Here is a 26,856-nt window from a genome sequence, read left to right as displayed (position 1 = left end):
TCCTCCCGCAGGATTAGACTTGAGTCTTGTTTATGAAAAACTCATCAGATATCAGAACACGGCCCCAAGGAAGCAAGTGGGGTGATGAGACAGGTCAGATTAAGACCCACTTTTTTTTTCCGCCAGTGTGTGCGTGTAAGTGTATGTGTGTGTGTAAGCGTGTTAGAGCCGAGTGGTATTTAATTTTCCAAGATGAGGGATTATCAGTGGCAGAATTTGATCATTCCGCTCTGATCTCGCTGGATGTTCAATCACAGCTTATCTCGAATATTAAACTCTTTTGTTGTCGTTTGTCCCCCTTTTTATTCCGCCAACACACACACACACACATACACACACACTTCTCATCCGGTAAAGTGGCCCGCTGAGGGTGGCGTGTGATTGGTTTAGCCACCTGGTCCAGAAATCGGGGTGCGAGAGGGTTATTGTCTTCTGACCATCTTCAAAAGCTGAGGAGAGTAAATTAAAAAAAAAAAAAAAAAAAAAAAAAAAAAAGCGTTATGTGTAATCCAGAGCAAAGAGAGCACACACACTCCTAAAAATGTGACCCACACACACCCTGCTGTTAAATACCCCCTTGACTGGATGGGAGGGAGGCCTCCTCATCTCCACTCTCATTTTCAGCCTGCCGCCAGGACTTCTGGGTCACGTCATTACTGCAATCTTCTGCTTGTTCATTCCCAGCTTTGCCAGGGTTTACACGTAAGGAATACAACAGCTGTAAAAAAAAAAAAAAAAAGAGAACTAAAGTGACATCTGGAAATACCAAAATGCATCTTTAGTTTAGAAAAAAGAGAAATAATCTTTTTTTTTATTTTATTAAATATCACACGAACACACAAGGAATAGAGCAGCTGTAAAAAGTTAAATAAAAGTGGCACCTGGAAAGATATATAAGATAAATACATCTTTGCAACAACAAAAAAAGAAAACTAGACATCAAGGCACATTCTAACAAAGCAAGAAAAATATATATTATATGACTGAATGATAATGTAATTATTCGCTATAACATGTTCCCTACCTTTCTGCTATCGTTAGGCTACCCTATAGTGGTAAATTTATGTAATTACAACAACAAAAAAGGGTTTTGGCCTGAGGGTGTCGCTGCTGAGCAACAGGTCTTGACACACAGACCCTTAGAGGGGAAAATTGAAAATACTTTAGTTTTTCCATGTTTGCATACAAATACACATATTTATGGTATATGCAGCGAGTCCAGACTTTGTCCTCGCTAGAAAGACGATTCGGCACGTTATTGGAACGACAAAGAGAGCACGTGTAACCTTGAGTTGATGATCGGGGACATCGAACAAATGCTTCCCCAACGGTTTGCATGTCTGTGGAAGGACTAAAACTTTTGGGTCACCAAAATTGTGCTCCAGGTGAGGCTCGAACTCACAACCTCGGCATTGCTCTGCTGCATACTGTCATATAAGTACCGCGCGCTAACCGGTTGCGCCACTGGAGCTACACCCTAACTGGCCGCTAGGATCTTTCCCGTGTTTTCGGGTACCGCTATTGGCCGTTATAGGCCGAAAAACTGTCGATTGGCAGGCGGCCCCTTGAAAAGCAGTGGCAGCCGTGGTGTGTTCAGATACCACACCTTAAAATAGGATATCACAATGTCTCGCGTTTCAAGCGTTACCTTCTAAAGTGAATTGTGTTGAGTTCACTTTAAGTTTATCCGAACTTGAAATGATCTCTGCTGTTTATCGCTTTACTTTGACGCCATTTAAACGCTAAAACTTTGTTGAATGCAGTTGGAAATCCCAATTTTCCTGTGGAATGCGTTGACCTCTCCAAGTAAAACGTGAATTGTGTTTACTTCACTTTAGCTTATCCTAATTGGATCTTTCCCACTGGCATTGGCTCGATGCTGCAAATGGTTGAAGAAATGTAGGAAAACTGGATGGTTATGTGGTACACAGGCATTTAAACTCGACAATTGTGGTGCGTTCGTGAACATCAACTAAAGTAGGAGATTGTTTGTTGTGACTGGGTTGACCTCTGGCAAAACATGAATTGGCTTCAGTTTACGATTAGGTGACTCTAAATACAGCTGCTTTCTGTGGCGACCGTAATATGTTGACTTCATTTAAAGCTGAAATTTGTTTTAACAAATGAAAAGAAAGCTGATCGCAATGCAACAGATGTGGTGGATTTATGAACCTCGCATACAGTAGGAAATCGTAATGTTCCATGTATAACGTTTCACTCACCCTCTCGTGTCAGAGAAAGGAGGGTGTTTAATTTTAACATCATTTAACTGCTGGAACTAGAGTTCTAAAAAAAAATGCCATTTAAATAGAACAGTTGTGGCGCATTCATGTACTTCACAAAAGATAGGAAATTCTAATTTAATGCGGAAATCGTGATCTTCCTCAGTAAAACATGAAATGTGTCGAGTTTGTTGCTGGATCCCTCAGTTAACTACAGCATTATTTTAATGTAATTCAAACTTTAAACATTGTGAATATTCGAACACCTCGCGGAATGCTAGATAGAGCTCACGTACGAGACTACGGCCCTTTAAATGTTGAGTTGTGGTGTATTCAAGTGCACTACATATAATAGAAAGTCCTAATATTTTCTTCCTGAATCAATGCAGTCACGTTTCCGGTGGTGCCAGAAGACACGTGATTGCAGATTCCACCGTTTTCCTCGGCAATCACGTGGTGAAAGGTCAAACCCCCGACTTTTCTCATCCTTTACATCAGTTTCTCATTTGCACCTTTCCCGGAAAACTATATCGGGAACACACACGGTTGAATTACCAAAAACACACTGAGAGAGGATGAAGGAGTTTTATTATGAGCATCATCAGCATATTCAGAATTCAACACGTGACATACATACAAGAAAACACAAACATTCCCATTGAAGAAATCAGAGTTTCACCTGAAACTCATGCCTGATTTTATTTTTTCCCTCATAAAAAAAAAACATAATTATAAACAATAAGAGTTGCAGGCCGAGGCCAGCGTTCCAGGGCTGTTAGCAATTAAACACTTAGTTTTTTGTTTTTTTTGCAGATGTTTGCAAATTTATATATATATATATATATAAAAAAAAAAGACAGAAATGGGAAAAACTGACCAAATATTTGTGCACCAAGTGTGGGGCATCCTGTCTAAAACGACTTGAGTCAGTAGTCAATTTTGGATCAAGGTGGAAACAATACTGTTGAAAGTCACTGATGGTGTAGTGGTGCACTCGCCTGACTTTGGTGCGGGCAGTGTGGGATCAGTTCCCACTCAGTGATGGTGTGAATGGTTGTCCGTGTCTATATGTGCCCTGTGACTGACTGGCGACCAGTTCAGTTCAGGGTGTAGTCCGCCTTTCGTCAGCTGGGATAGGTTCCAGCGCCCCGTGACCCTAACCGGGATAAGCGGTGTTGACAATGGATGGATGGACAATATGTTGAAAAAGTGAAGGGCTGAATAATTTCCCAATGCACTCAATTGACAGGGCTTGACTTTTTGAATGAACATCTAATGGCCCTATTCTCCTGCTCACAGGCAAGTCCTTTTTTACACGCATGGATTGGCAAACTTTCCATCTAAGCGTATTCTCCCATTCGAGCTTCTCACACCCACCGTGCGTTAACTGTGAATGAATGCGGAAACACCAAGGAGGCGTGATTGGAAAGCAAGGCAATCATGAAATATTCATGTATCCTTTTTTTATTTTGTATGAAATAAATCCAATAGAAGTCTCTTTCAGAATATTATTAGTATGTGTGGGGTATATTGTAATTGCATCCAAACATCAAGTGCAATATGATGTTTCACATTCCCGGGCGCTTGACTTACTACAGCCTCTGAAGAGCGTAAGGAAATGTGCTCAAGTCGACTTGGAGAATATGCGCAAGGCCAAATTTGTAAGGGGACAAATGCGGTCAAAAGTGAAGCACTGTGAATACTTTCCAGATGCATTATTCACAGCGCTTCACTTATTTAATGTGAATACCTTTGTGTGCCAAGCTTGTATCATTCCTTTTTATTGATGCCTTTCTCCCAAACTTTGTGATTTAAAAAAAAAATAACTAACCAAAATCTATGTGAATTTGTTTTTTAAAAGTGCATTTTTTCTCTAATTTTATTTTTAAACGTAAGCGTTGGATATTTGCCTCGTCTATGTTGGCTAATGCTAATGATGCAATGGTCATTTAGTCCTACGTTACATACTATTTAAATACAACTTGCCTGAGGATTGGACTTATATTTGACATTGGATGGAGATTTAATTGATTGATAACCAATAAGTCAACCCATTTAATAACTCTTTTGAGCCCTCTTCCTCACCCTAAAAAAAAAATTATACAAACCTACATCACGAGTCACACTCAACACAAAACGTTCATATGTCCATTCATTTAAAAAAAAATAATAATAAATATGCATTCGTCTCGTCTTGACAACACACACACACACACACACGCATTGATGTATTAAGTCACTCGACCGTTTATCTGCTAAACTTGATTAATTGTGTTTTTGTGCCACACTCTTGAATCATACTGCATTATTTATTCCTTAAAAAAACTAATTTATATTTCCAAATTGCAAATTTGAATGATGAGATTCCAATTCCTGTTTATTCATTCAGGGGTAGGGAACCTTTTTAAGCTTTTATTAAGTCTTATGAAATGTATTTAAAAAAAATATTATGCAACAAACTATGATACTGTATTTTGTGAGCATTTATGTTTTCAATTTGTTCCATTTTTTTTAATTCAATCACAGGGCAATATCTGTACATTATATTATTTGGGTTTTTTGTTTTAGAACCACATTAATTGCTCTGGGGGACTGTATGCTGGCCCACCATTCCGTAGGTTCCACATCCCTGCAGTGTCGAGGCTCACGCACCTCCTGAATGAAGCATACGTTTACTTCCAATTAAGGAGTACCTAATAAATTGGCAGGATGGATCTAAATAAGAAACAAAAAGGGGGCAGGTGTGTATTTGTGTTGCCTGGCGGCTCACGGCTATCGAGGACTATACGGGTCTGACGAGAAAAAGAGAAAAAGAAGGGAGGAGAACGTGTCCATCAGTCGTGGATGACGATGGGGCCTCGCATCCTCAGGCTGGGGTGCGGGTGCGGCGGCCCCAGGACCAACCCCTGCGGCGGGGGCGCCTGGGAGGCCCGCCGCAGGGTGATCTGCTCGCAGGGCTGCCGACAAGCGCGCCGGAGCTGCGAGCGCGACAGCAGCCGCCTCGCCCTCCTGCAGGGGGCGCAGCACGCACATGCGTCAATCAATACTGACTACTGATGATGATGATGACAGATATCATAGCTCATATTTAAACATCACATATTAAATGTAGTTCTTAGACTTATTTACAGTGTTTTGTATGACGGGAAATGAATAAATCACCTAATATGGTTCTATTTTCATTTTGAAATGTGGCCCTGCTTTGGTTGCCAAATATGGTTCCACCTAGGTGACCAAGCAGGGTTAGCTTAGGTTACCATATAAGGTTCTGTTTTCGGTGACCAAATCTGGTTTCACCTTGGTGACCAAATATGTCTTCATGTACGTGACCAAATATGGTTCCACTTAGGTGACCAAGTATGACCCTATGTATGTGACTAAATATGGTTCTTCTTTAGTGACCAAGTATTGGTCCACTTTGGTTACTAAATAAGGTTCTGTTTTCAGTGACCAAATATGGTTCCAATTAAGCAACAGAATATGGCTTCACGCAAATGACCACTTAAGTGACCAAATATCGTTCCACTTAGGTGACCACATATGGCCCCTATGTAAGTGACCAAATATGGTCCATTTAGGTTACTAAATATGGTCACACTTAAGTGACCAAATATGGTTCCACTTGGGTTTCCAGATACAGGTGACCAAAAGTGGCTCCACACCATTGAACGACCACTTAAGTGACTATCTATGGTGCAACCAAAGTGACTCAATATAGTTCTAGTTGGATGACCAAGGAAGGTTCCACTTAGGTTACCAAATAAATGTTCCATTTGGTGACCAAATATGGTTATGCCTAAGGCTATGTTCACACTGCAGGGCATGATGCCCAATTCAGATTTTTTTTTAAATTAATTCCGAACTTTTTATGTCGTCGTTCATACTACTAAAACAAATGCGACTTCTACTGAAGACAGAACGCATCTGTGACGTCACACGCATGCGCATAAAACAAAACATCACATCGCGCATGTGCACAAACATGAGGCCTCGCGTAGATCTCGTCATGAGCAATTTGTGTAATTTCAAGGGTTTTGTGCAACCGGAGACAACATTTTCTTGATATTTATCAGTTGTAAAGCATCTTCATTGCACCGTTGACTGTTTTCACGCTCCCTTGTCTGCCGTTTTCTTTTGTCACGTGTGTGTTCTTTCAAACAATTGTGACGTTTGTCGCCGTTTGATGACATACAGGTCGGTCAGATAAGCGCGCCGTGAGCGTCCATATTGCACTTGCGTCGGCTACATATCCGATTTGTATCCACTTAGGAAAGAGGCCTGGGTCGGATATGAAAAAAATCGGAATTTTACTGTTCACAGTGATGTGAAAAAATCAGATACATAGCACATTGAGCATATGGTTCCACTTGGGTTACCAAATATGGTTCCACCGTACGGTAACCTAAGTGACAACTTAAGTGGAGCCATATTTGGTAACTTCAGTGCAGCCTTAAATGACCACATATAGTTTGACTTTTAATTCTAAATCTAATGATGACTATTTTTTTTCCACCTCTTTGTCCCCCTCACCCGCGCTCTCTTTCACTCCCATCTCTCTCGGCTGTGCCTCACGGCGTTGCTCACCACACTGAGAGAGAATGAGAGAGAGGGAGAAAGAGATGGAGGAGAAAACCAAGACGTTGGTGTCGTTAGCGAGAGGCGGCCTTTTCTCCTATCACAACCATTAACATATATTACTTCCTCATAAGTGTCATTATATACGTGTGTGTGTGTGTGTACTTTCCCAGCACACACACACACACACACACACACACACACAACTTGGTGTGGATCCATGTGAGCCCAGCAGCACCCGTTAATGTGATAATCAAATTTCCATGCAGGACCGTGCGACTCGTGGCTCCTCGCCGGTCCATCTGCACCAGTTAGCGGCGCTAATTTTGGCGGTGGCAGCGGTGCGCCGAGAGACGGCTATGAGGGCCTGCTACCATGACTAAATTAGACACCATGTACTGTAAATGGAAGAACATCTTTCCCGCGCACATATACGTGGTATGAAGGGGGTCCGATTTGTGTCCAACTAGAACACCACTTCCAGTAAATGTGTGGTCTTGGGTACGGAACCAGATTTGGTGACCTGACAGTAGCCTCAGCAGATCCATATTTGGTAACCTAAAATGCACCATATTTGGTAAACTAAGCATAATTGGAAACCCCAGAGGACCCATATTTGGCAACCTAGGTGGAATTATATTTCATAACACAAGCAGAAATATATTTTTTATCTTTTGCGGAACCATGGCAACCTAATCAGAACCATATTTGGCAAGTGAAATAAACCGACATTTGGCATCCTAAGCAAAACCTTATTTCATAACCTAAGTGGAACCATGTTTAGCAACCTAAGTGGATCAATTTTAGCAACGTAACCATAATTATATTTCATACCCAAGTGGAACCTTTTTGGTAATGTAAATATAACCACAGCCCAAACAGAACCACAATTAACAACCCCAGCGGAACCATATTCAGGAACCTAAGGAGAACCCTATTTAACAAGCTAAGGGAAGCTATATTTCGCAACTTAATCAGAACCATATAAGCACCTTGAATGGATGCTTATGGTGACATAGGGAGGTAGGTCCCTTGCCCGAGGGAATCTCAGCACTGATGATCCGATGGAATCGAACCCGGGGCCTTTCGGTCACAGGCTGCCAAGGCTCACAGCACGATAGTTAGCACACTGAGACATTTAGTTTGGATGAGGAGTTGGAGGCATTTGTCGTTTCAGTGCTTTGTAATTGCTTGACTCCATCACATCCTCTTCCCTTAAGGAAGAAGAACATTGGCGCGGCTTGTTTTTTACCCACATGACCTTCGAGCCATTTCAATTCAATCATTCAAATGAGATTTGAAGTGCAAATCTGGCATCGGATTTGAAAGCTAAAGCTCTTGTGTGGTCGTCATTCGATGTAAGTGACAGGGAGCAGACGGCGGCAGGGGGTGGGTCACCTTTAGCTTACCTGGTCTCCCGGGTGACGAGGAAGAAGCTGTCATCTGGGGCGTCGATCCAGTTGGGGCGCCTCTTTCGGATCATCACGCCTCCGCGGGTGCTTCCGCCGCTGCTGCTGCGGCCATTGTGCTGTCAAAAACATCAATTATTTGCCCATTAATGAGAATAATTTGAATAGCTGGAATGATAATAAGATAGCGAATATTAGGTAACTGACGTGAAACCATATTTGGCAATCGGTGGAACCATATTCAGTAATCTAAGCAGTACCAAATTGACCCATATTTGGTAACCACATACGATAACCCGAGCGCAACCATATTCGGTAATCTAAGTGGAACCCATTTGGAAACCTCAACGTAACTATGTTTGATAACCTGAGTGGAATCATATTTGATTAACTTAACTGAACCGCCTTTAGTAACCCATGTGGAATGATATTTGGTAACCTAAACTGAACCATATTAGGTAACCTCAGCAAAACCATATTTGGTAACCTAAACAGAACCATGTTCACTGTTCAAGTAGAAGTTTATTTGCTAACCTAAGTACAACCATATTTGGTACCTAACATATGTGGAATGATATTTAGTAACTTGAGCAGAACCAAATTTACTAACCTGAGGGGAACCATATTTGGTAAGCATATTCGGTAAGCTACGCAGAAATGTATTGGGTTAACTAAACTGAGCCATGTTTGGTAACTAAGCGGACCAAAATTTGGTAACCATATTCTGCAATCTAAGTGGAAATATATTTGGTAACCTAACCAAATTGAACTATATTTAAGTAATGCCTAGTCAACGCTGCCTTGCATCATTGCTGTAAGTCCAGATACAATAAACCTTGATTTCATTTGACATTTGAAGAGCTCACTCACCAGTAGAGCGCCACCTGTGGTTCCGGGATTCTCTGCAACACAAAAACACCAGTGAGACAGATCTACACGGCGCACCTTTGTATCATTTCACACAGCTATAAACTTCCTACCCGAGCGCCTGTCTGGCTCCGCTCCTCTGCTGTGGTGGTGGAAGCTGCGCTTTCCCAGCATGCCGTGGGGCCCGTGCGGCAGTGAGGACAGGAGGCGTCGCGGCGGCGGCGTCTGCAGACCGGCCGTACGGTGGGAACGGGGGGCCTGGGATGCCGGACGGGACTCTGCGACGACGAGCAAAGTGGCGTCGACGGTACGTTGCCATGGCAACAGGACAATCAATCCATCAAAGTGAGCTGGCCTTACCTAGAAACTGCACTACGCTGGTCAGAGTGCTGCGCTGCGCCGCTCGGATTTTGGGGAGGCGGGTTCCGTGACCTTCAGACACCCTTGATACATCTACACACACACGCACACAATTTACATGTCAGTGGAAGCGTCAAAGTTACAATCAAAATGGATGATGATGATGGTCACTTACACTCGACACAGACATGAGGGCGTGGTGATGGCGCAACGATCCATGCGGCGGAGAGGGAAAGGGGGTTTGTGTCTTTGTGGCGATCAATCAATCAGTCGATGGACAAGTAACACACACGTGACACAGGAAAGCACACAAGGACTCGGAGGAGATGCTTTCAAGTTGTAACTTTATTTGGACGTCAGCGACACCCAGGAGGAGGAGGAGGTAGATGGCGATGGAGAGGTGAATAGAGTCCGTTGATTGATTGACGGGAATGGAGTTAATGATGTCATGGCCCGAACGGGAGGGAGGGGACGTTCTGCTCCAGTGGCAACAATAGCTTCTCTTTGTATAAAAACTAAACATCTCATGGTGCGCGCTCTTCCTAGTGACTCCAAAAAGAAAAGATGATTGAAACTCAAGAGTGATGAGGAAAGGCAGTCTTTATTGGAAATGAGGGGGAAGGGATAAACGGGCAATGGAGGAATACAAAAACAACCCAAAAAATAAAAACAATAATAAAAACGGGAAGAGACAGACAGAGGGGTGCTGATGGTGAAGAGGGGGACGAAAGGGGTGAGAATGTGTGTGTGTCCACGTTAGGAGGAATTGAAGGCGCTCTTACACTCTGCCTTTATGGCGCCGCAGTTAATGGGGACAAATGGGCGGCGCGCGGCGCGGCGCAGCCTGATGACGTCGCGGCACATGTGGCGCGCCAGCTTGGTGAGGCGGGTGGCCTGCAGCAGGAAGGCCTGCTTGGTCTTCATGGACGACTTGGGGCTGCCGCTGTTGCGCATGGGAATGTGGTTGGACTGGCGCGGGGCGTGACTCCGCGACCGGGGCTCCTGGGGATGAGGGGCAAGAGGCAATGAGGAAGAATTTTAGGCAGGATAATGATGAGAATAATAATAAGAGGAAGACGTATACTAATATTAGGTGACATAAGAGGAACCATATTTGGTGACCTAATAAGCGCAACAGGTAACCTCAGTTTACGTCTTGGAAACTTATTTTGGTAACCTAAACTGAGCCATATAAGAGAACCTAAGAGGAACCCTAATTGGTAACCTAAGTGGAAACACTAACCTAAACTAAACTATATGAGGGAAGCTAAGAGGAACCGCATTTGGCCACCGAAACGGGAGAAGCCCTATAGAAAGTCCGGTTTTCATCTGATAACTAATTCATCATTTTCCCAATTTACTTGATGTCGCATTCCAAGTCCAATCCCTCGAACACATTAAAAATGCACTGTGCTGAAAAATGCTAACATGTGAGAGGTTTGCAGCTCACTGAATAATTAATGTTGACGCCTGCCACAATAAATCACATACTGTAGCTTCAACATGCACAAACATGTCCTTTACAGTATGTGCTGACCAAGTGACGAGCCGCGGCGACCGGTGGGACTCACGTTGGCGGCCGGGCTGGGGGAGGTCCTCTCCTCGGGCACCTCGGCTCGGCTAGGCATCTTCAGGCCGCCGTACTTCTTCCAGTACATCCAGCAGGAGACGCACAGGCGGCACTGCATGTTGGGGGGACCCCACGAGTACCACTGGGCCGACTGCATGGCTACGGCAACACGGGGAAGCGGGTTAGGGCTCGGTCAGCGCAGGCCGAAGACGTTTATTGATCCCCGACAACGTCCCCGAAGGACTTCTACTCGCGAGCGCCTGATTGATCTCGCTGAACGAAACCCGCAAGCTGGAGGAACTCCATTGTAACAATGACAAATCCATTTTCATTCTCACTTCATTTTCTGGTCCACTCTGTGTTGCAAAATTAGGGATTGGACTACACCTACCCCATCTAACAAACAAAAAAAAAAGTATGCTTCCAAATTTGTGAGAACTGTTTATGTAATGTATATGTTATGATTAACATGCAAGCTGACTAATAAATATTAGGTGTTGTAACTAGGACTTGACCAATATGGATAATTTGAGGCCGATTCTGATATTTTTTTAGAAAGATTTGGACAACCGATTAATCGGCTGATTAATTTAGAAATATATGTAACACAACCCCAATTCCAATTAAATTCGGACGTCGTGTTAAACATTAATAAAAACATAATACGATGATTTGCAAATCACGTTCAACCTATATTTAATTGAATACACTACAAAGACAAGATATTTAATGTTCAAACTGATTTGTCGCAAATAATCATGAACTTAGAATTTTATGGCTGCAACACGTTCCAAAAAAGCTGGGACAGGTGGCAAAACAGACTGGGAAAGTTGAGGAATGTTCATCAAACACCTGTTTGGAACATCCCACAGGTGAACAGGCGAATTGGGAACAGGTGGGTGCCATGATTGAGTAGAAAAGGACATTCCTTGAATTGCTCAGTCATTCACAAGCAAAGATGGGGCGAGGTTCACCTCTTTGTGAACAAGTGCGTGAGAAAATAGTCAAAAAGTTTGAGGACAATGTTCCTCAACGTACAATTGCAAGGAATTTAGGGATTTCATCATCTACGGTCCATAATATCATCAAAAGGTTCAGAGAATCTGGAGAAATCACCGCATGTAAGCGGCAAGGCCGAAAACCGACATTGAACGCCCGTGACCTTCGATCCCTCAGGCGGCACTGCATCAAAAACCGACATCAAACCACGTGGGCTCAGGAACACTTCAGAAAACCAATGTCAGTAAATACAATTCCTGCTTATTTCAGCAAGACAATGCCAAACCACATTCTGCACATGTTACAACAGCGTGGCTTCGTAGTAAAAGAGTGCGGGTACTCGACTGGTCTGCCTGCAGTCCAGACCTGTCTCCCATTGAAAATGTGTGGCGCATTATGAAGCGTAAAATACGCCAACGGAGACCCCGGACTGTTGAACAGCTGAAGCTGTACATCAAGCAAGAATGAGAAAGAATTCCACCTACAAAGATTCAACAATTAAAGTGTCCTCAGTTCCCAAACGATTATTGAATGTTGTTAAAAGAAAAGATGATGTAACACAGTGGTAAACATGGCCCTGTCCCAGCTTTTTTGGAATGTGTTGCAACCATAAAATTCTAAGTTATTGATTATTTGCTAAGATCAATAAAGTTGATCAGTTTGAACATTAAATATTTTGTCTTTGTAGTCTACTCAATTAAATATAGGTTGAACATGACAACTTTTGTCCACACATCCTATTTCAGATTTACACTCATCGTGGTGTAGATTGGTCTCCACTCAATACAAACTCACTGTAGCAGCTTTCGCAGGCTCGACCCCCGCCCGCCGCGTGGAAGGCTCCAGGCCCTGCGCCGTTCACGGTCGCCATCTTGCCATTGGTCAGCGAGATCTGGTTGGGGTTGGGCTTATTACTGTCAGAAAAAGAGAGCGGGGTATTTAGGCATCAGCCGTGTGTTCAATCAAAAGCGTTCAATTATGCATGAATGTTTCCGTCTGGCGGCGGCGACGACGATGACGACGGGAGCACTAATGATAACGTCGTTGCAACAAAGGGGGCGACTTACTATGTGGGAATATAAACTTGCTTCAGCTTGCTCTCGGCCTCAGCCGCCTTCAGCCTCTTCTGCAAACACGCACGAGAGAGTGAGTAAACACGATAACAGTGAGTGTGTGGGCGCAATTAATGTTTTGGGCTTTCAGATGTTGATGTATGTTTCTAATTACAGCAGAAGCAAAATAATAAATACAAATGCCTTCGGCTTGTTTGGAGGCTGAGCTTAACCATGTTAACTTAAGCGGAACCATATTTAAGCAACCTAAGTGAAACCGAAAACTACTGTACAGTACGGAACCTAGGTTTTTGGTAACCTACACGTAACAATTTTAAGGAACCTAAGAGGAACCATATTTGGTAACATAAGTCAAACCATGTTTTGGTAACCTAATTGGAATCATGTTAGGGAACCAAAGTGGAAAGAGTAACCTAAACTGAACCATATTTGGTAAACTAAGCAGGGTAATATTTACTAACCTAAGCGAAACCATATTTGTAAACTTAAGTGGAACCATATTAACCAAGTATTCTGTAACTTCAGCAAAAGAGGTAGCTGTCGTGAAACCGTATTTGGTATCCGAAGCAAAAGTGTTAATCTAAGTGGAACCATATTTGGTAACCCAAGTTGAACAATATTCTTATAACCAAAGTAGAATCATACTTGGTAACCTAAGCAGAGCCGTATTTTGGTAACCACATCTGAACCTGATAACCACATTTTGGTAACCTAACAGGAATTAGTAATCTTAGCAGAACCATCTCATTGAGCCTCACGTTATGATTTGCAACCATGTATGCTCATCACACGGGCTTTCGGGCGCATCTCACCTGTTGCACGTATCTGTCCGTGGTCTTCCACATGTAGTAGTACTCTATGATGCTGGTCAGAGACTTCCAGGGAAGCTTGAAAGGAGGGACAAGTAAGAAGAGGTGGGGGAAGGGTGTAGGAGACGAGACAGGGAGCAAATTAATGATATTAATTTCTCACGTTCTCGCCATCTGGGCCTCCCTTCATGTATATTCATCAGCAGCGTCGTGACCACAGCGGGCTGAAAGCTACAGGCTTAGTCAGGCATTTGAATTATTAGATCTTGTGTATTACACTAGCCGCTAAGCTACGCAGCGGAGGTCTACTGACCGAGCGCTCTAGTGTTCACACCGTCACACCGCCACACTTAAAAGCATCGTTGAGCACATCTACCTCATTCCCTGAACTGCTTGTATGGTAATTAAAGCTTCAGAACATTTGCCGCTCAACACGCGAAAGCCACTTACAAAGTCTTGTCGGATGTCGTTGAAGTCCTTGCCGTACTTTTCCAGCGCCTCCTCAAACATGGCCGCTTCCGAGGCGCTCCACTCCTCCATCTCATCTCGGCAGAGCACGGGACCGCCCGCCGGCACCAGCACGCTCAGTGCGCTCGATAGGTCGTAGTTGTGCGCGTGCAGAGTGTCCATTGCGTGAAACTGAGAGAAAAAAACAACACCTTTTTGGAAACGCCAAGCTTTGCGGTAAGATATAAGTGTTGATGCGTTACGTCCTGCGGAACTCACTATATTAACTAAGTATTAATTAACCATAGCAGAATATTTGGTAACCCAAGCGGAACGGGTAACCACAGCAGAACCATATTTGGTGACTTAAGTGAAACCATATTCGGTAGCCTAGCAGAACCGTATTTGGTCAGCTGAGCAGAACCATTTTTGGCAACTTAATCTGAACCATTTTCAGTAACCTAAACCGAACCATGTTTGGTAAGCTAAACGGTTTTGGTAACGTAAACAAAACCACATTTGGTAACCTCAGCGGAATAATATTTGGTAACTTCACATTGGCAGGTAACCACCTGCGGAACCCACCAGTGTAATGTCGCGCGACGCTGCTGCCGCGCTCATGTGTAAACTTGGCTGTCGGACCGAGCTGCTGCAGTCTAGCGCCCGGGCGAAGGTGCCGACCGCCCTGCAAACAGCACATACAGCCATTCGATATTACAATACAAATCCGTAACACATTTTATTTTAGATTGAAAACACAGTGCCACCAATACCACATCTTACCTCGCCACCACCAGAAACTGGTCAATCTGTTTGTTGGTGAGCGGACACTCCGGATCCCAGAGTTTCTCCTCCAGTTTGGCCTGGTCCCTGTCATCTCCCTGACCAGCTGCACACACCCACAAAAGACATTTTCTAAATTCAAACCACAACTGACTGTACTGTAACGAGACAAGCTAAAGAGTTGCTCAAAATTGAATAAAATGACGCAAGTGCTGACCCTCCAGGAGCATTTCCGGCACGTCGGCCTGGAAGCGGGGCCCCACTCGGATCTCGCCTTTGTCGGCCAGCAGGGTCTTCTGCGTCGGGTCATAAACCAGCGAGTAGAAGAAGGTATCCTGGTGGGACGGGGAAGATGTGTATAGATGCAATTGGGTGCCTAGATGCCTCCAGCATGTAGAAGACGACGACGCTAGTTTTTGGCGCACTCAACGCAAAACGCAGCACGACACGCACAAACGCAAAATTCTTTCTTTTTCTCCACACCCTCATCATGGAAAATACAAGAAGAAAAGTGTATAATGCAGCTTTTAAGTTGAAAGCCATCGATATGTCTATCGTGCTTTTAAAGTGGCACTCCGAGGTGAGTGGGAGGCTTGGATGACCGGCGGCGAGAAATCTTTCACAAAAAGATCTTCCTTTTCTGAGGTCTCCCTGTGGATCTTAAAAGCGTGGAGCAGTGTGAAAGAATCTACGATCACCAACGGATTTCGAAAGGCCGGACTGCTACGTTGAGGAGAACAGCACAACTTCAGCGGTAACTGTGTCTCGAGATGAAAATGACATCGAGAGCGACACCGACAGAGAAACTGAAATGGTGTGTAACGGAGATGTTCTGAGGCTCTTCAACTCCGACACTGAAGACGACGACTTCAGTTGTTTCGGTGAACAGGAGCAGGATGAATAAAAACAATGACTTTTCTCTTATGTTTGAGCCGTTTTACTGCCATGTTACAGGCATACAATTAAGGTATGTAAATAAACATTTACAAAATCTTTCTGTGTAAATATCCAATTTCACAATGTATATATCCAAGGCGTATAGTCTGGTGCGGCTAATATATGTAAAAAAAAAAATGTTTTCTACAAATGTAATGGCCGCGGCTTATATTCCGATGCGCTCTATATACGGTAGTTAAATCTCGACTTGAGACTTATTTTTACAGTCTCCCATTTATTTAAAGCACACCTAGTATGCAAATTGCCTTTTGCCCCCCTCCCTCACCCTCCTCCCCAGACACTTGCTCTTATGGGCCATGTTTTCCTTGGAATCTTAGATGAATTTACTCATTTTTAGGTGGTCTTTTTACCCGAATAACTTCTGGAAAGACTCATTCAAACCACACATCGGATTCAGACACATAGAAATGACTTTAAACATATTTGGCGCTCTGCGAACACCCACTTGAGAACAAGAAGGTTATACTACAACTTTCCAAAGTCCACAAACCTCCTTGTCGAGGTACGAAAGAACCGCTTCAGTCTCATTCAATAACGCCACGCTGCACTTCCCCCTAAAGAGTGAGACAACGCGGGAGCATTAGAAACAGGAAGTGAGCCGAGAATGTTCATGCTTGGTACGTGAGCAGGCGGGGGGTATGCGAGGGTGCGCGATTAGCCGCACGTGCGTCTACCTGATGTGCGTGGCGGGTAAGCTCTCGTACTGGCGCGAGAGGAAGAGTTCTCTGTGGCGAAGCTGGTGCTTCTGTTTGTCTGTGAGCTCAGTCTCTGTGGGGTTCTCCTTCTCCTCCTCCAGCTCCTCTGCGGAGGCACAATCACGAGAGGGTCCATGGAGACGCACAACAAAAGACGTCGAGGAAAAAGATGGGACTCGTTTTCAAAGTCATAGCTACGCAATTTTGTCATAGAAAAGTCTGTTGTTGCCATGGCTACTCTCGATCCTCTACTCGAATTACTGATGATCTTGGTGGACCTTCTCGCTAGAGCAGCTCTTTAAAACAAAACAGTTCCTTTTGCCTGTAAAAGCAGGCATTTTCCGGTCTTTTTTAAGTATCAATGTTGTGCATAAAGCAGACTAATACGGAGTGGGGGAAGCAATTTTCCCGTCTTTGGCCGTAGTAGCAGAGGCTCTTTTTTAAACTGCCTTTAAAAGCTGCCATTTTCTGCCTTTTTTCCCGTTGCGTATCAACAGTATCGACACAGAATGGGGGCGACAAAGTGAGCGCAGCAATTCTGAGTAAAATGGACGAATTTCACTCTGCAATGTTCCGCCTTTGGTGGTAGTATCAGAAGCCATTTTTAAACTGACTGTGAAAGCAGACATTTCCCAACGTCCCGCCGAGACACAATGGAAGAGCCCAAAGTCGTCTTATAAAGTAGTGTCAGAACCACAACAGATGCAGGACGCCGCCTGTGTGTCAGTAAATGCTGCGACGCCGGGACAGGGGTGTGAAGTTTAACACCCGACACTGATTTCTCCCGCCCTGTTGGGTTGGTGTCCTCTTGTCGCTGTGTGAAAGAGCAGGCAATCATGGTAATATCCTGCCTTTGTTGGTTTCTGGGTAAAAGCACAAGGCAGTACACTGTCCCTGTTTTCCAGAATCTTTTTATGTATGACGCTTTTATGAAAATAAAAACGACATTTTGCCCAGTGGTCAAATCAACCCGGGAGCGAAGTAAGTGGCTGCACTCGGAGGAGCAGCAGGGCGGCATCTGGTGGTTTGAAAAACCCATTAGCGACGTAGCCCGCCAACAACACAAAACAGGGAGGAAAAAAAAATCGAACTCTTGCCTGCGTAACATCACTCCCTCTTTCTGTGGGTACAAAAGGTTGCATTAGCTCCCTCGCGTCATGTTCCCTAAATTCATGTTGAAAAAAATAAAATACACTTATATTTTGAATGGTTGAGCGCCGCCATTGTGACAGGCTCCGTGAATGTCATGTCGTGGCTGCCTTTCACATAAATTACCCGAGATGGGAGTCATGTTTAATCATTACCTTCTTCATGTGCAGCTGTCATCGCTGTCATCAAAATGGCAACACAGGGAGACATTTCGCTTTTTATAAGCAGACAGAAAACGGTATGGAATATTAGCGGGCTTCTAAAATAGACATTTTTAGAGCACTGTAGTTTAGGTTTGTGCAACGTGTCAATCGTGCCCTTCAAGACACTTAAGTTCCTCAGGTTTATAAGACTACAGGAACGTATTTACCTTATCTTCAAGGGGCCCGTAAAAAAGCCAGACTGACAACTGTATTTCTGTTTCATACTGCCTCCAGGCAGTACAGGGACTCCTCATTTTCAACCGTCGTGACAGGGCACGCTCACTTACCGGTGCCAATTAATTGTTTTATATTTATGGCCAAGAAGTGTTTTTCAAAGAAATTACTGTAATTATGATTTACGACTGCATTAGTGTAAATTAGTGAAAGACTACGGCCTATTCAGACATGAAAAAATGTGGAAAAAGTGCACATGCGGCAAGTAACTTACACGGGCTAAACTTAGCTCCTCCTCGACATACAAAGCTTGTCTCACAGTCGACACGTATCGCTTCTACGTACTTCCTTGACATCAATTCCCACTATCCTATTTAACCAGGGCTTGGTGTCATCTTATGCCACCTTAGGCTTTTACAGAAAGAGCACCAAAACTGCACTGATTTCTCTGTCATAGAATAGAATTATAAAAGCCAAAAAAATTAACACACACACACACACACACATATATATATAGATAAATATATATAAACAAACATTTAAATTGTTGTTTTGTACTGATTATCATGATGTAAATTGTACTGCATCACACTGAGAACTGTTCCTAATTCCTTGCCAAGTCGTCAAAAGTGAGCATTTTGTTTTGATCACTGGATTGTCCACCTAAACTTGAGGCTAATCAGTGTATCGACTATTAACTAATAAGACGGGGGGAGGTAGGACGAGTGTCGTTGCCATTCCACTTACTTGCATGTTTGTCTGCCAGCTGGATGAGGCTGTGCGAGATGTCCCTCCTCCTGTAGAAGCACACCACCTTGGCCTCCACGTTGCCGCTGGCCGTCTGAGGAGGAGACACGGGAGGGGCGAGGTGAAAAAAAATAAAAAGGTGACAAACTACTCCTCTCCCACTTGCCCACCCTCCCCTCTCAATACAGCCCTCATACGACAAGCTTCTTAATTTCCCATGAGAACCGCTCGCCTTTGTGTCCACGTCAAAGCTGCGATGACAAGCTGACCGGGAGTCGTAATGACTGCCATTTCAGCACATAATTGATTGATTGATTGATTGATTGTCTGGCTGTGTAATTAGGCCGACTATGCTGCTATTAATAAAAAATAAAAAATAAATGGATGACAGGTTATGACAGTTTGAGTGAACCGGGTGCACCGACATTACTTATTTCTACAGTATAACTTTTATCATCTACAGCGGTGGAGTAGGCACACTGCATGCAGCGTTTTTGATTGGTGGACAGAAAAAAAAGTCACTTCCAGAAGGTCAAACATCAAGGAATCAGTCAAATATTGTCTATTTTTTTTATATTGCACTATTTACGTTGCCACTCCGCCAAAACACAAGCTAGATCAGGGTTAACCCTTCTAAAACCACAGGCAACACATTAACAGACAGACCGCAATGTTCCTGTCAAGTCCGGACAACTGAGGATAAACAGGGTGTATGCTTTAATTACAATGAATTAATTTTCCAGCCTTAACCTTTTAGAAAGACAGAAGAGGGAGTTCAAAAAGAAGGTGGTTCTGGTATCTGGTTAAGGAAAACCTAAATGATTTCAGCAGGGTCCCAAATTATATTTCATTAACACAATTAAAGAAGGTGGGCTTAACTGTTCATAAAATTCATGCTTCCAAGCTTTTATTTATTTTTAGCCAAGGACAGAAAGGACTACAAAAGTTACCATTACGTTGCTATGTTGCCTTGCAAAAGTCACAGTCCTGAAAATGCGTCATGGCAACATAAAGACAGAAGAAAAAAACGCATGCAATCAGCCTCAAATCGGAATCGGGCCGAATGTCTGATAAATGTGATATCTGCCAATGCGACTGTAGGGTAGCCCAACAGATGGGATGTAACCGAGCAAGACGTCATCGAAATACACCGATCCCTGATGTACACACGCGGGCGTCTGGCCAAACAACAGAAATAAACACATTAGAAAACACCAGTTGTAAATCTAAACTACAGTGACAATTAGATATGCTATAATATGGTACATTACAGCAATGCTTCACAAATGACAAAGACTAGATTTACACTGCAGGTCCAAGTGCCCAATTCCAATTTGGACCTATTTTAATTTCAAGTGACAAATATCCATTATGCGTCTGTGAATAACACTGACGGAACAAATAAAACAATACGCATGCGCGAGGCAAAAATTGTAAGGAAATAACTACACAAGTGTCCATATTGGCCAGTGATGACATGGAAGAAAACAATAATACATAAATAATCCAAATATTATAATCTCATTCACTGCCAGCCCTCCCAGTTAGCATGGATATTTGACTTCAAAAGCCGTCAATGGCAGCGAATGAGTTTTAAATGTTACATAGCCTTTAGACGGCCTGGGCTGAGTCTCTCCCCACTTATTTAAATGAAGGTAAACTCACCTTAACTCAAATTATTTTCCTCAAGCACGGTACACACGTTAAGACAATCAGGCTGTTTTTGTCCTGGTTTTGTCCTTTCCCGACCAAGGACGTCAAGCGCCAGACTATCTTATGTCTTATATATGTGTGTGTGTGTGTGTGTGTGTGTGTGTGTGTGTGTGATTATCCTTCGATCTGATATGTGTCCTGTTAAGAGTGGATTTGTCCCAATTATACAGTCTGAAACAACTCGGGGCCGACAATCTTAAATATTGAACGCGTTCTATATTTACAAACCGACGTCCCTTGAGTTATGACGCTGCGAATTGTGACGTGGAAGAGAAGGTAGCCTATCAAGAAGCGCCCTGACTCAGAACAAGCTAACAAGTGTAAATAAAAACAAACATGTCTTACCTGGTCGTTTTTTTTTTTTTTTTTTTTTAATAATAAAAGTGAGTTCACCAGGCGGCAAACAGTACTTTCCAAAGAAAGTCTTTGTGGGACGTCATTGCCACATCCGACAACGGTCCCGTTCCGGCAACCTTCGGAAACACTCAGGTAACATTGGCGCATAGCAGGAAGTGTTTCTTCTTCTTCTGTTTTGTTAGATCACGTGTGATCATCCGAGATTTCTGCCTCGGAGGAATTGTTTGTCGATTGGAACGGAAACTCTATGTGTGTGCTGTTCTGTGTTGAGATTATCTGAGCACACCACACACAACACGACTAAAACTGTTAAATGCCAGATTTTGTTATCTTTATGTGTGGTGTCTGTCGCAGATGGTGCTCGTCTGTACAAGAAACTTTTCACTAGGGTTCCACCAATACCAAAACCGGGATCGGCACCAATACTGTACGTCCGTACATTAGCCATACTTGTAAAAATGCAGCGATCCGCCACAAAGATACCATTCACCAGTCTGACATAATACCTTCCAGGTAGGAGCCATGTCAGCCGTGCGTGGAGATACTTTTTAGGTAACCACGGGTGAGAACAGTTTTGGCTGATTGCAAATTATGCTCTTCTCGGGCAGGGGAGGAAGCGGCCGTAACCGTGAGCAGTCCGGAAATTACCGAGTTTTGAGCACCGTCGCCCCGTAACCAAGACTCTTTCTTCTTAGTCTATTGTTGATGTACTCCTTTTACATAGTGCCCTGAAGTGTTCAGACTGAGACGCTACATAACTGAAATACCTTGTGTTACAGGCTACTTTTAAGTGAAATGTGTGGCAAGACGGCGGCACGGTGCTCAACTGGTTAGAGCGTCTGCCTCACAGTTCTGAGGACCGGGGTTCAATCCCCGGCCCCGCCTGTGTGGAGTTTGCATGTTCTCCCCGTGCCTGCGTGGGTTTCTCCGGGCACTCCGGTTTCCTCCCACTTCCCAAAAAAAAACATGCACGGTAGGTTAATTGACAACTCTGAATTGCCCGCATGTGTGACTGTGAGTGCGGATGGTTGTTTGTTTGTATGTGCCCTGCGATTGGCTGGCAACGAGTTCAGGGTGTGCACCCCGCCTCCTGCCCGATGATAGCTGGGAAAGGCTCCGGCACGCCCGCGACCCTAGTGAGGAGAAGCGGCTCAGAAAATGGATGGATGGAAGGGTGTGGCAAGACTGTTAGAAAAACATGGAGTTGAATGTTAAAATGCTGAAGAAAGGTTTGTTTGTTGTTTCCTCATGTTGGGGAAAACATGTTTTTTATCGTAGTACTTTTCAACAAACAATATGTAAATCGTTTTCATTGCAAATTCAAACTTTAAATAAGAATAAATGATAAGATAATTTAAAAACACTTTGTCAGAGAATTTCAAATTTACCAAGGGAATGAATAAAAGAAATATGCTATTACAGAGTGCAATCACAGAGTGCAGCTCAATGGAAGCAAATACAGGTTTAGTAAACTAAACTAACCCACAACAATGGGCTTCAAACACCAACTTTTCATTTGAAAATCTATGTAATCAATGTAGTGAAATGTCAAGGACTGGTATGGCTCCATTTTTCTGCTTGACCATAGGTCAGTCGTGGTCGCAAACTGCAAAGAACTCGCCAGCTGTGATTTCCCTCTCATTTTTTCATAAAGAGTAGGTAATGCCACCGAGGAGAAATAGTTGCGTGAGGGGGATCACATATTTCTTGTCCCGCAGCCTTAATCATGCGTCAAAGTCACACAACAACATTGACAGATTTTGGAACTCGGCGCACACATAAGGCGCGCCGCATTCCGAGGCGCCCGTCTATTTTGGAGAAAATGTAAGACTTTTAAGTGCGCCATATGGTCGTGAAAATACGGTACTCAGTCCCCAAAAAAAAGTGGTAGTAGTGCATTACTACGTTTCACAAGATTGTTGTCATGCAAACACAGAAAAAGAACCCTGAAAAACTACGAGCGTCATAAACCAGATATGGTGTTAGAAAGCGACATTGCTCTAGCCACTCTACTTCCAACCAGAATGACATCACGCTCATCGTAATGGCCATTACGACCAATCGTCTAATTATTTTTTTTTTTTCAGCCTCATAATGAACAAGCTCAACATCGCTCTGTCAATATTTGATGCACGACGGCTACAGTGCTGCTCAGTCATTACATCACCACCTATGTCTTTGACCGTTCCATTACAAGCACTCTTTATGCGACATCCTGACCAGTTCAGCTCGCAAAATACAAATCCAGGGTGCCGATGGGAAGGAATCCTGAACATTCCCCCTAAGGGAGCGGAAGGAGACACACGAAAAAAACGAGAGAGAAACAGTTAAATACCTTGTTGAGCTCTTCTATTCGCCGGATCAGGTAAGGATTACTGGAGGAGTTCTCGAAAAAGACGTAATCTAAAAACGCAAAAACTGAATGAGATGCGGGGAAAACAGAGTAAAATTGGCTTACACGTCATTGCAGCTAACATTAAAAGCAAATAATGCATATCAAAGATTCACACGTTTTTTAGCCAAAAGCTGAAAACTAAAATACAAGGAATCGCTTAATTTTATCTGTTCAGCAATCATCATATTTTAATGAAATCAAATCTGTGGCCAGACGTAATTCATACAAAAAAAACAAAAAACATTCAAACAGTAAAATGGCACCAAAAGATTTCATCAGTCATTGTACTACTACTTTGGTTTGAAATAGGTACCTTGCACTTCTTCAATGTAGAATTTGGCAACTCTTGATGTGAAAATGCGGTAAAACTTGGACAAAAGGGATACCAGTAGTGGAAATAACATTACATTACATTTAGAAATTAAGAAATAATACATTACATTAAGAAATAATTGTCATTCTACTAATGTGCTGAATTGTCTTTTTTACTCGTGAGGACAAAGCGCTTACTAGTACATGGGCCTTAAATTGGGTAAAATTCAACAACTAAGGCGCACTAGTAGTAACATTGTTTCCACTACTGCCTTCCACTGGGCCTAGTATTGTTACTAGTGCAGCATTGCTAACATTTAATTGCGTACTACTAGGCCAAAAGTGGCACTAGCCGTGGAAAATCGTTACTAATAAAGACAGTCATTCTAGTCTGCTCTGGTCGTTCTAGTACTTTAACTTGTCATATTAGGGAGGACAAAGAGTGTACTAGTGCATGGACCTTAAGATGGATATCAAGGTGTCGAATAAATGCTCAAACGCTTCCCATAAATGTATGCATTTATTCGATATCCAGCTTAAGGTCGTACTAGAAGGCTAAAATGGCACTAGTCGTGGAAAACACATTACAAGTAAGATTCAGTCGTTGTACTAGTGCATCCTAGTCATTCTACTTGTGCTGGATATCCAACAACTAGGGTGCACAGTAGCTAACTAGTAAGTTGCTTACTAGAAGGCCAAAAGTGGCACTAATAGTGGAAAAACATTACAAGTAAGTTCTTGATAGCCATCTTAAGGTCCATGTACTAGTACCCTCTTTGTCCTCACCAGCAGGACACATTCGACATAATAGGCTACTATTCATTAATTCATTCATCTTCCTTTCCGCTTATCCTCACTCGGGTCGCGGGTCCGCTGGAGCCTATCCCAGCTATCTTCGGGCGAGAGGCGGGGTACACCCTGAACTGGTCGCCAGCCAATCGCAGGGCACATAGAAACAAACAACCAATCGCACTCACATTCACACCTACGGCCAATTTAGAGTCTCCAATCAACCTACCCTGCATGTTTTTGGGATGTGGGCGGAAACCGGAGTACCCGGAGAAAACCCACTCAGGCACGGGGAGAAGATGCAAACTCCACACAGGCGGGGCCCGGATTTGGACCCCGGTCCTCAGTAGTGAGGCAAAATTGCACTGCTTTGCAACTGTGTGCTTGCATGCTTCACTTGTAGTACTACTGTAGTAGCACGGCACATAGATGTCAACTAGTGCAGTTTTGTCTCATTTGTAAAATATACCAGTTGTCCTTCAAATGTGCAGAAATGTCATACTTTACGAGTGCGCTGGATTGTCATAATAGTGAGGACAAAGACCGTACAAATACACCTTAACGAGGATAGTAGAGTAATAAATGCTCAAATGGCGACGTGCTCATGCTTGTGCGTGTGCGTGTGGAAAGGTGTTCATCAAGGCCTGACGCCATGAAGCGAGACAATCGCTTGATGAATTCCGGTGGCCATGCTAGCCGAAGAGGCTAAAGCCAATTTGGCTGAATTAATTGCGCCGGCGGCCGGGACGCCGGGCTGGGGCGGGTGGCTAGTGGCTGGCCGCACGGCGAGGCGGTGGAGCGAAACACGCCGCCGGTGACCTAACTAACTCGGGAACGGCGAACAAACAAAAACGAGCATCGTCCTTTGGGGTGCTAACGTTAGCTAAATAAGGACTCGCCATTAAATGGCTGCGTGCCAATGGAGGCAAATACAAAGGCAGCCTCACACACGTACTCGTAGTCGTAGTCGCTACGAAATAACATTTAACACACATTTGGCTGATTGAGGCGGTTTGCACGACCGGGTTTTAACGTTTCAAACAAGCAAAAGCGCAACATAAAGGGTGTCAAGAAAATGTTTACATTATATGCTAAGCTAGCGGTGGCTAACGCGAGGCCTGACCCATTTTGGAGCCCAAATATTTAGAATTCTCTTCCTGCCCGCATCACGTCTAGTCCGCGGTGGGCGAAAGCTCTTAACCGGTCGTCGAACGCGAAGCTAGCAGAGTAACGGCGCTCGAATGACCCCGCGAGCTAAAAAAAAAAAAAAAAAAAAAAAAAAAAATTAAATAAAAATAGAAAATGACTAAACTGCACGTCTTTCCACAGTTTCCATCCTAGAAAAGATCCACATTGACGTACATACCTCCGACCCGGTACATGTTGGCCGCCATTTCTGCCTCCCGGAGTGTTAGGGTAAAACATCCACTAAGAAAACATAAGAATAAATTAATAAATGCTATATTTAAGAACGAAAAGGTGGATTTCGAATGTGTGCACCCGATCGGGGAAGGGGGGTGGTATTGTTTTTCGTGTGTGCGTGTTTTTTTTTTTTTTTTTTTTTTTTTGGCAATTAAACCCCCCCCCCCGCCTGGCGTTCACACAGTAGCCTTCAGTCACAATACAGTCGCAACCCGAAAAAAACCCCAATGATGACGTCGGGAGGCGGCGCGCACGCGCACGCGCACTAACACGTAAGTACACATCCAAACACGACACGTAATAGGAGTAGTAACGACAATGAAGTGCATCGTTCTCGATGAAACCCAGCGGTGGGCAGGCAGTACTGTATCTTCAAGCAATACCTGGGTAAAAAGTACAATTTTCTTAAAACAAAAGAACTTTGGTAGAAGTAAGTCACCTTATTACTTGAGTAAAAGTCCTAATGTCTGCAATTTGCTGTGCTTATGTCCACATGTAAGGCTAAAAGCATAGATTCAAACCCCCAACCTCAGAACTGTGAGGCGGATGTGGTAAACACGGGTCCCAATTATGTATTTATTTATTAGATTTGTTTAATTTACTTCCTATTGTGTTGTATTACTTCCTATAAGTACCCTGGAGTTCACCATTGTGGCGGTTTTGGGCGTCATCTGTTTGCTGGAGGTGTTGTGTGAGCAGAAGCTTTCATCTTGTCATCGCTCCGCCTGGATAAATTGGGAGGACGTGGTTCAGGCGTTTCGGCAACAAACTATTTTTTATTTATTTTTTTTCCCGTGGTTTTGTTTTGTAATAACAAGTAATGAAGAAG

The 26,856-nt window shown here is 43.5% G+C and overlaps 1 protein-coding gene and 1 non-coding gene across 4 annotated transcripts; both read right to left on the bottom strand.

Moving 5' to 3' along the window:
• Positions 1 to 1,377: 1,377 nt before the first annotated feature.
• Positions 1,378 to 1,471, bottom strand: trnai-uau (transfer RNA isoleucine (anticodon UAU)). The gene is made up of 2 exons: positions 1,434 to 1,471; positions 1,378 to 1,413 (listed from the first exon to the last, which is right to left on the bottom strand). It is a non-coding gene; the product is annotated as a tRNA-Ile (tRNA).
• Positions 1,472 to 2,862: 1,391 nt separating this feature from the next.
• Positions 2,863 to 26,296, bottom strand: mta3 (metastasis associated 1 family, member 3). Of its 3 annotated transcripts, none has more exons than XM_061706517.1 (19): positions 23,818 to 25,834; positions 23,445 to 23,512; positions 19,040 to 19,133; positions 16,746 to 16,872; positions 16,562 to 16,625; positions 15,332 to 15,449; positions 15,115 to 15,220; positions 14,917 to 15,016; positions 14,335 to 14,523; positions 13,888 to 13,962; positions 13,070 to 13,128; positions 12,798 to 12,916; positions 11,005 to 11,162; positions 10,216 to 10,435; positions 9,434 to 9,526; positions 9,187 to 9,351; positions 9,077 to 9,108; positions 8,207 to 8,325; positions 2,863 to 5,231 (listed from the first exon to the last, which is right to left on the bottom strand). In XM_061706517.1, the coding sequence occupies exons 1-19, from the start codon at positions 23,939 to 23,941 to the stop codon at positions 5,057 to 5,059; spliced, it is 2,205 nt and encodes a 734-aa protein (XP_061562501.1). In that variant the 5' UTR covers positions 23,942 to 25,834; the 3' UTR covers positions 2,863 to 5,056. The 3 variants fall into 3 exon arrangements, with proteins under 3 accessions (XP_061562501.1, XP_061562502.1, XP_061562504.1); XM_061706518.1 differs by lacking the exon at positions 23,818 to 25,834 and adding an exon at positions 25,972 to 26,296 and having other exon boundaries at positions 2,865 to 5,231; XM_061706520.1 differs by having other exon boundaries at positions 5,182 to 6,810.
• Positions 26,297 to 26,856: the final 560 nt, after the last annotated feature.

The sequence above is a fragment of the Phycodurus eques genome, chromosome 19 (genome assembly GCF_024500275.1).
Source record: "Phycodurus eques isolate BA_2022a chromosome 19, UOR_Pequ_1.1, whole genome shotgun sequence".
NCBI classification, from domain to species: Eukaryota; Metazoa; Chordata; class Actinopteri; order Syngnathiformes; family Syngnathidae; genus Phycodurus; species Phycodurus eques.
The sequence above is the reverse complement of the archived record's forward strand: the minus strand, read 5'-3'. Positions and strand labels throughout refer to the sequence as shown.

Excerpts from the sequence above, each read along its gene's own strand:
- mta3 (XM_061706517.1), bottom strand. The coding sequence starts at position 23,941 with ATGTATTATTTCTTAATTTCTAAATGTAATGTAATGTTATTTCCACTA. Across the intron at positions 16,626-16,745 it reads TTACCCGCCACGCACATCAG|GGGGAAGTGCAGCGTGGCGT; the intron begins GTAGACGCACGT and ends CTCACTCTTTAG. Across the intron at positions 15,221-15,331 it reads GCCGGAAATGCTCCTGGAGG|CTGGTCAGGGAGATGACAGG; the intron begins GTCAGCACTTGC and ends GGGTGTGTGCAG.